The sequence below is a fragment of the Hypanus sabinus genome, chromosome 2, assembly GCF_030144855.1.
Source record: "Hypanus sabinus isolate sHypSab1 chromosome 2, sHypSab1.hap1, whole genome shotgun sequence".
NCBI classification, from domain to species: domain Eukaryota; kingdom Metazoa; phylum Chordata; class Chondrichthyes; order Myliobatiformes; family Dasyatidae; genus Hypanus; species Hypanus sabinus.
In genome coordinates, this window is record NC_082707.1 from 210,734,412 (window position 1) to 210,751,435 (window position 17,024).

Consider the following 17,024-nt stretch of genomic DNA (forward strand, 5'->3'; position numbering starts at 1 on the left):
TGCATCCATTTCAAGAGGACTGGAATGCAAAAGCAAGGATGTAATGCTGAGGCTTTATAAGGTATTGGTCAGACTGCATGGAACATTTTTGGGCCCTTTATCAAAGAAATGTTGTACTGGCATTGGAGAGGGTCCAGAGGAGGTTCATAGAACATATAAAACCTACAGCTTAATACAGGCCCTTCAGCCCACAATGTTGTGCCGAACGTGTACTTACTTTAGAAATTACCTAGGTTACTCATAGCCCTCTATTTTTCTAAGCTCCATGTACCTATCCAGGCGTCTCTTAAAAGACCCTATTGTATCAGCTTCCACCATCATCGCCAGCAGCCCATTCCACGGAAAGTATACACGAAGACTCAAATTGCTGTAAAGTCCCAGCTGGTTAGCACTATCCTACTGGGGAATAAGCCTGCTGTCACCTTCTCCCCTTGGCTTTCTTTGCATGCAACAAAAATATATTACAGCCCTGTGCAGCGGTGCAGCAGCTATGGCAAGTTGCTCCTGAGGACCAACGGTCACTCATGGGGTCTTGGAGCTTCCAAAATCCCCACTTCCCAGCAGCAGTCCAGTTCAAAAGTAAAGCTCATAACTTGTGCTAACTAATATTTGCTTAGTTTACAATCTTAATGACAGAACTGTTCCAGATGGTGTCTTGCACTTTACCTGTTTCATAATCAGGTTCTTTATGACTGGTTATCTACCACTTGGCTTTGAGTTTGGTGCAGAACTCACCTACCCTGAGTCTGAGGGAACCTCTTCGGGGCTGCTGAATGAGTCCGCACAGGTAAGCATGTTTGTACATTCATTCTGACTTTTGTTGATCTCACGTGCTTGGTGAGTTGTCCACATTGGGGGTATCATTAAGACAGATGTGTCTTAGTTATAGCCTAATGCAGCAGTGTGCAATTGTTCCTCCCTGCACCCTCTTGCTCATTAAACTCTCTCCATGGGCCAGATACTCTCCCTTCTCTTTGTAATTATACAGTGCTATCTGTAGTTCCCTCTTCCTCAGCTTACAAAGAACATCAATCTGTTGTGGGACTTGCTGTGCTGCTAGTTTTACTAAGTAATGATCCACTATCCTACCCAGCATGAATTTTAGCTTGGAGATCCCAGTCATATTGAAAGTGAAATTCTTACAGCACATGCCTGCACCAAGCATACATACCTGGACCAGGGTACACACAGTTCCAAGAAAAAGGAGGAGAATGGAGTTGAAAGGGGAAAATAAATTTGCTTTGATGGAATGGTGGAGCAGCTTTGATGTGCCAATTGGCCTAATTCTGCTCCTATATATTATAGTCTTGAGCATCTGGTTTTGGAGAAACATTTTTCTTTATCAAAACTTGTTTCCACGGTTGATTTAAAGCTGCTGTAAACTGCATGAAAATACGCCACTGTCTTAAGTGTTAATGCCAAATGTAGGCTATCTGCAAATCTTCAGACAAGCTATTGTAGTGTTAGCTCTGATTCTCTGATATCAGGTAGTGTTAGAAGCCAAACGTGACTCTAACTAAGAGCACTGAGAAATGACCTTCAGGTATTGTATTGAAGTGTCAATGTTATAGGGTGGATTAAAAGTATTCATCACCAGGATTTACTTAATCTGAGACAAACTGCAAAAAGTGACAGAAGGAGGAAAGTTGGCAAAAATTTAGCTTAAAAGGGTAATTGGATTACAAAATTTAAACATGAGGTTCACTGTTTCAAATAAGAGAGATATTTGAATCAATGGGCCACAGTGTGTAACAGAATGGGAATAATGATTACTTGTATTGGAATTTGGTGAGATAGGGATGAAGTATTTTACATCGAATTGGCGAGACTGCGCAGGCACGTGATGCCAGCCAGTAGAGTGCGAAAGGTTTAAAAAGGCAAAGAATCTTCAACGGTTTTTAATTCAGAGCAAGAAGGTTGTGAGTGAATGGCTGATTTTTCGGATTGAAGGAAGTTTTTTACTACTCAGGTTAAAGAGAGGCGAGACTGCGCAGGCGTGTGATATCAGCCAGTAGAACACAAAAGGTTTAAAAAGAAGACCACCATATCCAGTGGGCAGTGGAGTGAGAGGCAGCAGAGTGACAGGGCTTTGGCTCAATGGGCTTAGGCAGTAATGGGATGAGGCGAGGTAGGTTTAACTCTGTTATTTGCGGAAAGGAGGAATTATGTGTGTGAGGACAGTTTTCTGTGCTCAGTGTCAGATGAGAGGGGGTTCTTGAGTCTCCTAGCCTCCTGGACGGCCATATCTGCACCAGGTGTGACGAGCTGCAGCTCCTGAGGGACTGAGTTAGGGAAATGGAGATGCAGCTCGATGACCTTCGCCTGGACAGGGAGAGCGAGCAGGTGATAGAAAGCAAGTATAGGCAGGTGGTCACACTGGGGCCACGGGAAACAGATAAGTGGGTCACAGTCAGTGGGGGAAGGGGAAGAAACGGGTACTAAAGAGTACCCTTTGACAATAAGTACTCCTGTTTGAGTACTGTTAGGGGGGGACAGCCTACCTGGGGGAAGCAGCAGTGGCCGTAGCTCTGGCACAGAGTCTGGCCCTGTGGCTCAGAAGGGAAGGGAAGGGAGGAGGAAGGCAGTAGTGATTGGGGACTCTAGTTAAGGGGTCACACAGGCGATTGTGTGGTTACAGGAAAGAAACTTGGATGGTAGTTTGCCTCCCAGGTGCCAGGGTCCAGGATGTTTCAGATCGCATTCAAGATATCTTGCATTGGGAGGGAGAACAGCCAGAGGTTGTGGTACATATTGGTACCAATGACATAGGTAGGAAAAGGGAAGAGGTCCTGAAAAAAGACTGCAGGGAGTTAGGAAGGAAGTTGAGAAGCAGGACCGCAAAGGTAGTAATCTTGGGATTACTGCCTGTGCCACGCGACAGTGAGTATAGGAGTAGGATGAGGTGGAGGATAAATGCGTGGCTAAACGATTGGAGCGGGGGCAGGGATTCAGAATTCTGGATCATTGGAACCTCTTTTGGGGCAGGTGTGACCTGTACAAAAAGGACGGATTGCACTTGAATCCCAAGGGGTACCAATATCCTGGCTGGGAGATTTGCTAAGGCTACTGGGGAGAGTTTAAACTATTATTGGGGGTTGGGAACCGAACTGAACAGACTGGGGAAGGGAAACACACACAGAATGCTGGTGGAACGCAGCAGGCCAGACAGCATCTATAAGAAGCGGCACAGTCGACATTTCAAGCCGAGACAGTACTCCTTAGCAAACCTCCCAGCCAAGATATTTGTCCCCCTTGGGACCTGCCCATACACTTCCTCCCTCACCACCATTCAGGGCCCCAGATAGTCCTTCCAGGTGAGGCAACACTTCACCTGTGAGTTGGCTGGTGTGGTATACTGTGTCCGGTGCTCCCGGTGCGGCCTTTTATATATATTTTTATAAATGACCTTAATGAGGAAGTGGAGGGATGGGTTAGTAAGTTTGCTGATGACACAAAGGTTGGAGGTGTTGTGGATAGTGTGGAGGGCTGTCAGAGGTTACAGCGGGACATTGATAGGATGCAAAACTGGGCTAAGAAGTGGCAGATGGAGTTCAACCCAGATAAGTGTGAAGTGGTTCATTTTGGTAGGTCAAATATGATGGCAGAATATAATAATGATAAGACTCTTGGCAGTGTGGAGGATCAGAGGGATCTTGGGGTCTGAGTCCATAGGACACTCAAAGCTGCTGCGCAGATTGACTCTGTGGTTAAGAAGTCATATAGTGTATTGGCCTTCATCAATTGTGGAATTGAATTTAGGAGCCGAGAGGTAATGTTGCAGCTATATAGGACCCTGGTCAGACTCCACTTGGAGTACTGTGCTCAGTTCTGGTCGCCATACTACGAGAATGATGTGGAAGCCATAGGAAGGGTGCAGAGGAAATTTACAAGTTGGGGAGCATGCCTGATGAGAATAGGTTGAGTGAACTCAGCTTTTTCTCCTTGGACCGACAGAGGATGAGAGGTGACCTGATAGAGGTGTATAAGATGATGAGAGGAACTGATCGTGTTGATAGTCAGAGAGGCTTTTTCCCAGGGCTGAAATGATTGCCACAAGAGGACACAAGTTTAAGGTGCTGGAGAGTAGGTACAGAGATGTCAGGGGTATGTTTTTTACTCAGAGTGGTGAGTGTGTGGGATGGACTGCCGGCAACAGTGGTGGAGGTGGATACAAAAGGGTATTTTAAGAGAGTTTTGGATAGGTACATGGAGCTTAGAAAAATAGAGGGTTATAGGTCAGCCTGGTAATTTCTAAGGTAGGGACATGTTCAGCACAACTTTGTGGGCTGAAGGGCCTGTATTGTGCTGTAGGTTTTCTATGTAAAGTGTGCTGTGAGTTAACACAAAAAGATAATAAGGCCAGCGTGAGAACTGGGTCACATAGGATCAGACCCAAGTGGGAAGTGGGCTGGGAATGGGGCAGGACATTGGGTCAGAGCTATGAGCCAAGTACTGAGTGACTGGCTTCATTTGGAAGGGTGTTCTTTGCTTGGTTTGGATGAATTGGGTTGAATAACCTGGATGATTCTATGGTTGAGAAAATGTTATAAATCAGGAGAACAACACATTGCATGTGGGAGAGCATGGTGGGTGTCCACTACCGGGGTCACACTGTGTTACCTATATTTGTGTTTATTGTTTATATTTCAGGTTTTTGGAATCATCTTCACTATTTCACAGGGAAAACTCATCGATCACTTTGGAACGAAGGCAGGAAACATTTTCATTTTTGTATTTCTCTTCGTGGGAACTGTACTAACAGGTAAAGAAGATTCTTCATTTATTCTCACACCTTGCATTAAATTCAGTTCTTAGATAAGGCCGTGAGGCAGAGATTTGATATGTCAATGTAAATCCACATATATCATGGGGCTGCCTTCAATATTATCATTTCAAGGAAGTTGTTTGGAGGAAAGTATTAGGGGATGTCAAAGGGTGTGTTTTACATAAAATGATGGGTGAAAGAAGTTGCTACCAAGGTGGTAGTAAAGGCAAATGCAATATAAGACCATAAGACAAAGGAGCAGAAGTCGGCCATTTGGCCCATTGAGTCTGCTCCGCCATTTTATCATGAGCTGATCCATTCTCCCATTTAGTCTCACTCACCCGCCTTCTCGCCATAACCTTTGATGCCCTGGCAACTCAGATACCTATCAATCTCCGCCTTAAATACACCCAATGACTTGGCCTTCACTGCCACCCGTGGCAACAAATTCCACAGATTCACCATCCTCTAGCTAAAAGAATTTCTTTGCACCTCTGTTCTGAATGGGCGCCCTTCAATCCTTAAGTCATACCCTCTCGTACTAGATTGCCCCATCATGGGAAACAACTTTACCACATCCACTCTGTCCATACCTTTCAACATTCAAAATGTTTCTGTGAGGTCCACACTCATTCTTCTAAACTCCAAGGAGTACATTCCAAGAGAGGTTAAACGTTCCTCATATGTTAACCCTCTCATTCCCAGAATCATTATTAGAGACATTTAAGAGACTCTTAGTTAGATGTAAGAAAAATGGAAGGCTATGTGAGCTGTATAAGGGTAATCTGATTCTGAGTAGGAGGAAATTTTTAGATAGAACATATAACATTACAGCATAATGCAGTTCCTTCAGCCCACTATATTGTGCCAATGTTTTAACCTACTCTATGATCAAACTAACACTTCACTCCCACATAGCCTCCATTTTTTAAAAATCGCAGATGTCTGCACCAAGCATGATGCTGAATTAAACTAAATCTCTTGTGACCATAAGACATAAGAGCAGAATTAGGTCATCTGGCCCATGAAGTCTGCTTTGCCATTCAATCATTGCTGATCCTCTTTTTTTTCTCCTCCTCAACCCCAGTCCCAGCCTTCTCTGGCCATAACATTTGATGCCACGTCTAATCAAGAAGCTGTCAAACTCTGCCTTAAATACACCCATCAACCTGGCCTCCACAGCTGCAAAAGAAATTTCTCCACATCTCTATTTTGAAAGGGTGTTCCTCTGTCCTGAGGCTGTGCTCTCTTGTCCTAGACTCACCCACCATGAGAAACATCCTTTCCACAACTACACTGTCTAGCCTTTCCAACATTCAAAAGGTTTCAATGAGATCCTCCCTCATCCTTCTGAATTCCAGTAAGTACAGACCCAGAGCCATCAAACGTTCCTCATATGATAACCCTTTCATTCTTGGAATCATCCTTGTGAACTTCCTCTGAACCCTCTCCAGTGCCACCACATCTTTTCTAAGATGAGGGGCCCAAAGCTGTTCACAATACTCAAGGTGAGGCCTCACCAGTGCCTTATAAAGCCTCAGCATCACACATCCTTGCTCTTGTATTCTAGACCTCTTGAAATGAATGCTAACATGGCATTTGCCTTCCTCACCACCGACTCAACCTGCAAGTTAACTTTCAGGGTGGTTCTGCAGAAGGACTCCCAAGTCCCTTTGCATCTCAGATTCTTGGATTTTCTCCCCGTTTCAAAAACAGTCCGCACATTTATTTTTACTACCAAAGTGCATTACCATGTGTTTTCCAACATTGTATTTTATTTGCCACTTTCTTACCCATTCTCCTAATCCTTCAGCATCCTACCTGCTTCCTCAACACTACCTGCTACTCCACCAATTTTCGTATCATCTGCAAACTTGGCAACAAAGCCATCTAATCCATCCTCTTAAATCATTGATATACAGCATAAAAAGAAGTGGTCCCAACACCAACCCCTGTGGAACACCACTCGTCACTGGCAACCAACCAGAAAAGGGTCCTTTTTATTGCCACTCACTGCCTCAGCCAATGCACTAACCATGTTAGTAACTTCCCTGTAATACCATGGGCTCTTAACTTGATAAGCAGCCTCATGTGTGGCACCTTCTCAAAGGTCTTCTGAAAGCCCAAATATACAGCATCCACTGTATCTCTTTTATCTATCCTTCTTGTAATCTCCTCAAAGAATTTCAACAGGTTCACCAGGCAGAATTTACCCTGAAGAAAACCATGCTGACTTTGTCCTTTGTAGAATGTCACCCAAGTACTCCATCACCTCATCCTTAACAATTGACTCTAACATCTTCCCAACCACTGAGGTCAGGCTAACAGGCCCTGTATAAGATCAATCTCCATTTCCAGCATATTCATGGGTCTGTCTGACAACCTCATAAATGCCACTGTTGTAGTTGATTTCCACTCACAGAGGCTTGAGTGAGAGAAGGTGAAAAAACTGTAGGTAGATGTTTTCCCTGCTTTTCCCTGTTTCCTTCACGTGGAATTGGGATGTTGTAGCCATTAGTGAGACTTGGTGGCAGGAGGGGCTGCTGAATATTCCGGGGTTTCATTGTTTTAGACATGACAGAGCGGAGGGATTAAGGGAAAAGGGGTGGCGTTACTAGTCAAGGAGAATGTCACAGCTGTGCTCAGTCATGGCAGACTGGAGAACTTGTCTAGTGAGGTTTTATGGGTTTCACAGCCTGGTATGGAAACATCAATGCCTTGAATGGAAAATCCTACAAAAAGTAGTGGATATGGCCCGTCCATCATGGGCAAAGTCCTCCCAACTACTGAGTACATCTACATGAAATGCTGTCACAGGAAAACAGCATCCATCATCAGAGATCCCACCACCCAGGACATGCTTTCTTCTCCATGCTGCTATCAGGAAGAAAGTACAGGACTGTTGGAACAAACATAAAGTTGTTATATTAGGTGATTTTAACTTTCCACATATTGACTGGAACTCCCATATTGGAAAAGGACGAGATGGGATAGAGTTTGTCAAATGTGTTTCGGAGAGTTTCCTGAGTTAATACATAGCAGGTCCAATGAGAAAGCGTACAATACTTGATCTACTATTAGGGAGTGAGATAGGTCAGGTTTTCAGAAGATTGTGTAGGGGGAACACTTTGCATCCAATGACCACAATGCCATTAACTTCAAAGTAAGTACGGATAAAGATAGGTCTGGTTTGCAGGTTGGGATTGTAAATTAGAGAAAGGCCAATGTTGATGGCAGCAGAAAGGATCTGGCAAGTGTGCATTGGGACAGGCAAAGGTGTACTTGGTAAGTGGGAGGCCTTCAAAAGTTAAATTTTTGAGAGTACAAAGCTAGTATCTGCCTGTTAGAATAAAAGGTAAGGATACAAATTTCGGGAACCTTGGTTTTCAAGCGATATTAAGGGCCTGGTTAAGAAAAGAGGAGGTGCACAGCAGGTATAGCCAAGTAGAAACAAATTGTATACTTGTGGAGTATAGGAAATGCAAGAGAACACTTAAGAAACCAGGAGGGCACAAGTTTGTGCTAGCAGACAAGGTGAAGGAGAATCCTAAATGATACTGCAAAAATGTTAAGAGCAAAATGGTTTGTCCTTGGAACTATTCGTCTGCACAAAGTACTTCTTACTTTGGTAAGAAGTAAGAAGGTCTCACCTTCGAACGGCATTTTGTGAGCATCTTCCCTTGTGCCCTGCTCAGCAGCATCTGCCAAAAAACGCCAAACCAGACTACTGTGTTTCAGAAATCTGATCCCATCCAGCTCTCTCCAATCTTGCATCACTTTCCTATTGGGCAGAAGGTTACACCACGTACCAAGACAAACTCAACGGGCTGACACAACATTCCTAAGTTGGACAAAATGGCTCCTTATCTTTAGCTGAAGTCGGAAAGTGTGTGCTACCGGGCCGCAAGGAGTGATTTGGCAATATGAAACTATAAGAGTCAGCTGCACCTTTCCTCATTCCCTGTCACACCCACTGTTGAACTTGAACGCACGTGAGGTCATTACGCACGCAAGGTCATCAGTCGGTATGAGTAAAAATCAAGCATCGCTTGAGAGTTTCTTTGGAAGTGGTGGTGGGGACATAAAAGACCTAACGATGATGATAAAACAGAGACGGCTGAAACCAAGACTGCAAAAAAAGAAAAGAAAGCTTCCTCCAACAGAAAATATGAGTCATACATAAAATATGGCTTCATTGTGACCGCTGACTCGCACGCTCCAAGCCCCCTGTGTGAAATATGTGGAGACAAGCTTTCTAATGAGGCAAGGGAGTCCTCAAAACTACTTCAGCACCTTGAGTCTAAGCACCCTGCACTTAAAGACAAACCTGGCCATGGTTTTTGAGTTAAGAGAGCAGCTACAGTGATTTCTTTCAGGAAAATTGGAAGCATTGGAAAGGATACAGAGGAGATTTACCAGGATGCTGCCTGGTTTAGAGAGTATGGATTATGATCAGAGATTAAGGGAGCTAGGGCTTTACTCTTTGGAGAGAAGGAGGATGAGAGGAGACATGATAGAGGTGTACAAGAAATTAAGAGGAATAGACAGAGTAGACAGCCAGCGCTTCTTCCCCAGGGCACCACTGCTCAGTACAAGAGGACATGGCTTTAAGGTAAGGGGAGGGAAGTTCAAGGAGGATATTAGAGGAAAGTTTTTCACTCAGAGAGTGGTTTGTGCATGGAATGCTCTGCCTGAGTCAGTGGTGGAGACAGATACACTAGTGAAGTTTAAGAGACTACTAGACAGGTATATGGAGGAATCTAAGTTGGGGGGGTTATATGGGAGGCAGGGTTTGAGGGTTGGCACAACATTGTGGGCCGAAGGGCTTGTAATGTGCTGTACTGTTCTATGTTCTATGAAAAATGTCACCATTGGCAGCACACTTCAGTGACAAGGAGTGGATAGCAAAACTCGTTTATCTGTGTGACGTCTTCAACCTGCTCAATGAACTCAATTTGTCACTTCAGGAGAGAATGACAACTTCAAGTTGGCAGATAAAGTGTCTGCTTTCAAGGCCAAACTGGAACTCTGGGGACGGCGAGTGGACAGGGGCATATTTGACATGGTCCCAACATTAGCTGGGATTTTGGGAGAGACTGAGGCTGCACCATCCTTCTCCCAGCTGGTACGCAATCACCGAGCTTCACAAGATCACAAGACAAAGGAGCAGAAGTAGGCCATTCGGCCCATGGAGTCTGCTCCGCAACTCCACCATGAGTTAAATTATTCTCCCATCTATTTCCAATTTCCGGCTTTTTCCCCAATACCCCTTGATACCTTGACTAATTAGATACCTATCCATCTCCTCCTTAAACACCCTCAATGATCGGGCCTCCACAGTTGCATGTAGCAACAAATTCCATAAATCAACGACCCTCTGGCTAAAAAAAATTCTCATCTCTGTTTTAAATGTTTTAAATCTCTTCTAATTCTAAGACTGTGGCCTCTTGTCCTGGGCTCACCCACCAAGGGAAACAGACTTTCCACACCTACTCTATCCAACCCTTTCAACATTCGAAATGTTTCTATCAAATCCCCTCTCATTCTTCTACACTCTAATGAATACAGTCCCAGAGCCGACAAACACTCCTCATATGTTAGCCCCTGCATCCCAGGAATCATCCTCGTAAATCTTCTCTGGACTCTCTCCAACATCAGTACATCCCTTCTAAGATAGGGGGCCCAAAACTGCACACTGTATTCCAGCTGAGGTCTCACTAGTGCCCCATAGAGCCTCATCAACATGTCCTTACTCCTATACACCATTCCTCTTGAAATGAATGCCAACGTAGCATTTGCTTTCCTTACTGCCGATCCAACCTTTAGGGTATCCTACAGGAGGACCCCCAAGTCCCTTTGCACTTCCAATTTTTGAATTTTCTCCCCATCTAAATAATAATCTGCCCAATTATTTCTTCTTCTAAAATGTACAACTGTACATTTCTCAACATTGTATCTCATCTGCCATTTCTTTGCCCTGTCTCCTAAACTGACCAAGTCTCTCTGTAACCTTTCCAACACTTCCTGCTCCTCCACCTATCTTGGTGTGATCGGCAAACTTAGCCACAAAACTATTTAATCCATAATCTAAATCTTCCGATATACAGTGTGAGAAGAAGCAGCCCCAACACCAACCCCTGCAGAATACCACTAGTAACTGGCAACCAACCAGAGTAGGATCCCTTTATTCCCACCCTTTGCTTTCTGCCTATCAGCCAATGCTCCACCCATTCCAATATCTTTCCTGTACTTCCATGGGCTCTCATCTTATTAAGCGGGCTCTTATGTGGCACCATATCGAAGGTGTTTTGAAAATCCAAATATACAACATCCACAGCCTCTCCCTTGTCAATCTTAGAGATTACCTCAAAAAATTCCAATAGATTGGTAGGCAGGATCTTCCCTTTATGAAACCATGCTGGCTTGGGCCTATCTTGTCATGCACCTCGAGGTATTTCATAACCTCATCCTCAAGGATCAACTCTAATAACTTTCCAACTACCGATGTCAGGCTAATAGTTCTGTAATTTTCTTTTTGCTGCCTCCCTCCTTTCTTAAACAGCGGAACTACATTTGCGACCTTCCAGTCCTCCGGAACCATGCCAGAGTCTATTGATTCCTGGAAGATCATTTCCAATGCCTCCACAATCTCCAAAGCCATCTCCTTCAGAACTCATGGGTGCACCTCATCCAGTCCAGGAGACTTATCTATCCTTAGTCCATTTAGCTTCCCAAGCACTTTCTCTCTAGTAATCTTGGCTGTACCTAATTCTATTCCTTGAGACCTCTGGCTATCAGGTATGTTGCTAATGTCTTCCACTGTGAAGACTGATGCAAAATACTCATTTAGTTCCTCTGCCATCTCTTTGTTACCCATTATAATTTCTCCAGCATCATTTTCAATTGATCTGAAATCTACCCGTGTCACTCTTTTACTCTTCATATATTTTTTAAAAAACTGTTAGTATCCTTTTTTATGTTAATTGCCAACTTCCTTTCATAATTCATCTTTTCCTTCCTAATGACTTTCTTAGTTTCCTTCTGTTAAGTTTTTAAAAGTCGTCCAGTCCTCAGTTTTCCCACTAATTTTTGCTTCCTTGTACGCTGTCTCTTTTGCTTGTATTTTAGCCTTAAACTCTCTCGTTAGCCACATTTGTGCCATTTTTCCATTCATGATTTTCTTTTTTCTTGGAATATATTTTTCCTGCACTTTTCTTATTTCTCGTAGGAATTTCATCCAATTCTGCTCTACCGTCCCTCCATCTAGCTTACTTTTCCAATCAACTTGGGCCAGTTCCTATCTCATACCACTGTAATTTCCTTTGTTCCACTGAAATATCGATACACCTAATAACAGCTTCTCCTTTTCAAATTTGAAACTGAACTCTATCATATTATGATCACTACTTCCAAGGGGTTCCATTACCTCTAGCTCCCTAATTGCCTCAGGTTCATTACACAGCACCCAATCCAAAACAGCTGATCCCCTGGGGGGCTTATGGACAAGCTGCTCCAGAAAGCCATCCCGTAGGCATTCTGCAAACTCCCTCTCCTGAGACCCAGTATCTTCCTGACTTTCCCAATCCACTTTCATATTAAAATCCCCCATAATTAACTTGACATTATCCTTCTGACACACTTTTTCTATTTCCAGCTGTAACTTGTAGTCCACATCCCGGCTGCTATTTGGAGGCCTGTATATAACTGCTATTAGTGACTTTTTACCCTTGCCATTTCTTAACATCACTGTCGACAGAATTCAAGCGTTATTTTCCAACTGCAAATGACCTAAGACATGCAAAGGAATGGGTCCGTGACCCATTTGTAAATGTCCCCAGTGAGTCATCCATGTCAGCGCGTGAAGAAGATAAACTCCTCAAGCTTGCAAATGACGGTGGGCTGAAAAGTATGTTTGACATAACATCTCTGCCGGCATTCTGGATCAAAGTAAAGGCTGAATATCCTGAGGTAGCCACGAAAGCAAAGAAAGCATTGTTTCCATTTCCAACATCGTATCTCTGTGAAGCGGGCTTTTCAGCAATGAATGCAATGAAAACTAATTGCGGAATAGACTGGACTTAAGGAACCCCCTTCGAGTATTGCTGTCTCCCATCACCCCTCAATGGGACTGTCTTGTTGCAGGGAAACAAGTCCAGGGCTCACACTGATTCACCGATGTTGCAATGATTTTTTATGTTCATATGAGGAAAATATGCACTGTGTGTTTAATATCCAAACTTAAAATTTTATGATGCTACTGACTTATAAGACTTATCACTATATTCATACAAAGAAAATATGGGCTGTTTTTAATAATAAATTCATTAGATAAACCCTTTTAGAAACAAAGTTGAGTGTATTAATTAGCCACTTATAAGTGACTTATAGTTTCACCTATATTCTGGTTGTGATTAACACACCAGCCTCTCCCTGCCCCGGTCGGCCGGTCCATGAGAATATTGTCGATATTAAACCGGTCAGTGGTGCAAAAAAGGTCAGGGACCCCCGGAGTAGATGATAGCCTCTTTGACTAGGCCTCTGACTAGTGGAATACTGCAGGGATTAGTGCTAGGTCCATTGTTGTTTGTCATCTATATCAACAACCTGGATAGTAATGTGGTTAACTGGATCAGCAGATTTGCAGATGACACCAAGATTGAGGGTGTAGTGGACAGCAAGGAAAACTATCAGAGCTTGGAAAGGATCTGGACCAGCTGGTAAATGGGCTGAAAAATGGTAGATGGAATTTAATACAGACAAGTGTGAGGTGATGCCCTTCTGCAGGACCAACCAGGGCATATCTTACACAATGAATGCTAGGGCAGTGAGGAGCATTTTAGAACAAAGGGATCTTGGAATACTGGTTCATAATTCATTGAAAGTGGTGGCAAGAGGAGAGGCTGCACTTGAGATGGTATTGGCAAATGAACCTGGTCAGGTGTCAGGTCTCTCAGTGGGAGAGCATTTTGGTGATAGTGATCACAACTCTATCTCCTTTACCATAGCATTGGAGAGGAATAGGAACAGACAAGTTAGGAAAGCATCCTAAATTAACTGGTGTAAGAATGGGTTAATTGCAGTAAAGAAAAATTGAAGCTATCAGACAGGAACTTGGAAACATAAATTGGGAACGAATGTTCTCATGGAAATGTATGGCAGAAATGTGACAAGTATTCAGGGAATATTTGCCAGGTGTTAGAAACATAGAAACCCTACAGCACAATACAGGCCCTTCGGCCCACAAAGTTGTGCCAAACATGTCCCTACCTTAGAGATTACTAGAGTTACCCATAGCCCTCTATTTTTCTAAGCTCCTTGTACCTATCCAAAGTCTCTTAAAAGACCCTATCATATCCGCATCCACCACCATTGTCGGCAGCCCATTCCATGCACTCACCACTCTCTGAGTAAAAAACTTACCCCTGACATCTCCTCTGTACCTACTCCCCAGCACCTCAAACCTGTGTCCTCTTGTGGCAAGCATTTCAGCCCTGGGAAAAAGCCTCTGACTATCCACACGATCAATGCCTCTCATCATTTTACACATCTCTATCAGGTCACCTCTCATCCTCCGTCACTCCAAGGGGAAAAGGCCGAGTTCATTCAACCTATTCTCATAAGGCATGTCCTCCAATCCAGGCAACATCCTTGTAAATCTCCTCTGCACCCTATGCACTCTATGGTTTCCACGTCCTTTCTGTAGTCAGGCGACCAGGATTGAGCACAGTACTCAAAGTGGGGTCTGACCAGGGTCCTATATAGCTGCAACATTACCTCTCGGCTCAATCCCACGGTTGATGAAGGCCAATACACTGTATGCCTTCTTAACCACAGAGTCAACCTGCACAGCAGTTTTGAGTGTCCCATGGACTTGGACCCCAAGATCCCTCTGATCCTCCACACTGCCAAGAGTCTTACTATTAATACTATATTCTGCCATCATATTTGACCTACCAAAATGAACCACTTCATACTTATCTGGGTTGAACTCCATCTGCCACTTCTTAGCCCAGTTTTGCATCCTATCAATGTCCCACTGTAACCTCTGACAGCCCTCCACACTATCCACAACACCTCCAACCTTTGTGTCATCAGCAAACTTACTAACCCATCCCTCCACTTCCTCATTAAGGTCATTTATAAAAATCACGAAGAGTAAGGGTCCCAGAACAGATCCCTGAGGCACTCCACTGGTGACCGACCTCCATGCATATATATAAAAGGCCGCACCGGGAGCACTGGATGCAGTATACCACACCAGCCGACTCACAGGTGAAGTGTTGCCTCACCTGGAAGGACTGTCTGGGGCCCTGAATGGTAGTGAGGGAGGAAGTGTACAGGCAGGTCCCAAGGGGGACAAATATCCTGGCTGGGAGGTTTGCTAAGGAGTACTATTCTTTATAAAAATCACAAAGAGTAAGGGTCCCAGAACAGATCCCTGAGGTACACCACTGGCCACCAATTTCCATGCAGAATATGACCTGTTGATAACCACATTTTGCCTTCTGTGGTCAAGCCAGTTCTTGATCCACAAAGCAATGTCCCCTTGGATCCTATGCCTGCTTACCTTCTCAGTAAGCCTTGCATGGGGTATCTTATCAAATGCCTTGCTGAAATCCGTATATACATCTACTGCTCTTCCTTCATCAATGTGTTTAGTCACATCCTCAAAAAATTCAAACAGGCTCGTAGGGCATGACCTGTAAGACAAAGCCATGCTGACGACTCCTAATCATATTATACCTCCAAATGTTCATAAATCCTGCCTCTCAGGATCTTCTTCATCAACTTACCAACCACTGAAGTAAGACTCACTGGTCTATAATTTCCTGGGCCATCTCCACTCCCTTTCGTGAATAAGGGAACAACATCTGCAACCCTCTAATCCTCTGGAACCTCTCCCATCCCCATTGATGATGCAAAGATCATCGCCAGAGGCTCAGCAATCTCCTCCCTCACCCGCCACAATAGCCTGGGGTACATCTCATTTGGTCCCCACAAGTTATCCAACTTGATGCTTTCCAAAAACTCCAGCACATCCTCTTTCTTAATATCTACATGCTCAAGCTTTTCAATCTGCTGCAAGTCGCCACCACAATCACCAAGATCCTTTTCCAATTTCCTGCTTGATAGCCTCATAATCCCCCTTACTCCAATTAAACGCTTTTCTAACTTGTTTGTTCTTATCTCTCACCAATGATATTGTAAAGGAGATAGAATTATGATCACTATCTCAAAAATGTTCTCCCACTGAGAGATTTGACAACTGACCAGGTTTATTTCCCAATACCAAATCAAGTACAGTCTCTCTTCTTGTAGGCTTATCTACATATTGTGTCAGAAACCTTCCTGAACACATCTAACAAACTCCACCCCATCTAAACCCCTTGCTCTAGGAAGATGCCAAACAATATTTGGAAAATTAAAATCTCCCATCGCAACAACTCTGTTATTATTACACCCTTCCAGGATCTGTTTCCCTACCTGCTGCATGATATCCCTGTTACTATTGGGCGGCCTATATAAAACACCCAGTAGGGTTACTGACCCCTTCCTATTCCTAACCTCCACCACAGAGACTCTGTAGACAATCCCTCCATGATGTCCACCTTTTCTGCAGCCGTGACACTATCTCTGATTAACAGTGCCATGCCCCCACCTCTTTTGCCTCCCTCCCTGTCCTTTCTGAAACATCTAAAACCTGGCACTTGAAGTAACCATTCCTGTCCCTGAGCCATCCAAGTCTCTGTAATGGCCACCACATCATAGCTGCAAGTACTGATCCACGCTCTAAGCTCATCTGCTTTGTTCACAACACTCCTTGCGTTAAAGTAGACACATCTCAAACCGTTGGTCTGAACGCGACCCTTCTCCATCAACTACCTATCCTCCCTCTTGCACTGTCTACAAGCTTTCTCTATTTGTGACCCAACAGCCTCTTCCCCAGTCTCTTCAATTCGGTTCCCACCCCCAACAATGTTAGTTTAAACTCTCCCCAGTAGCCTTAGCAAACCTTCCCGCCAGGGTATTCTGTGTTCTGCATAGGTATATTCCACTGAGACGGGGAAAGGATGGTAGGGTACAGGAACCATGGTGTACAAAGGCTGTTAAAAATCTAGTCAAGAAGAAAAGAAAAGCTTACGAAAGGTTCAAAGAAACCCAGTAATGATAGAGATCTAGAAGGTTATAAGGCTAGCAGGAAGGAGCTTAAGAATGAAATTGAAGGGGCCATGAAAAGGCCTTGGCGAGCAGGATTAAA

General features: G+C 44.0%; 1 protein-coding gene across 3 annotated transcripts in view; it reads left to right on the forward strand.

The window, feature by feature from the left end:
• LOC132390384 (heme transporter FLVCR2-like) overlaps positions 1-17,024 on the forward strand; it is a 264,051-nt gene that overhangs the window by 207,726 nt on the left and 39,301 nt on the right. For all 3 annotated transcript variants that reach the window (XM_059963006.1, XM_059963011.1, XM_059963001.1), the window contains exons 7-8: positions 682-787; positions 4,651-4,762. In XM_059963006.1, coding sequence (XP_059818989.1) covers positions 682-787; positions 4,651-4,762 — 218 coding nt within the window. The remainder of the gene's footprint in view (positions 1-681; positions 788-4,650; positions 4,763-17,024) is intronic.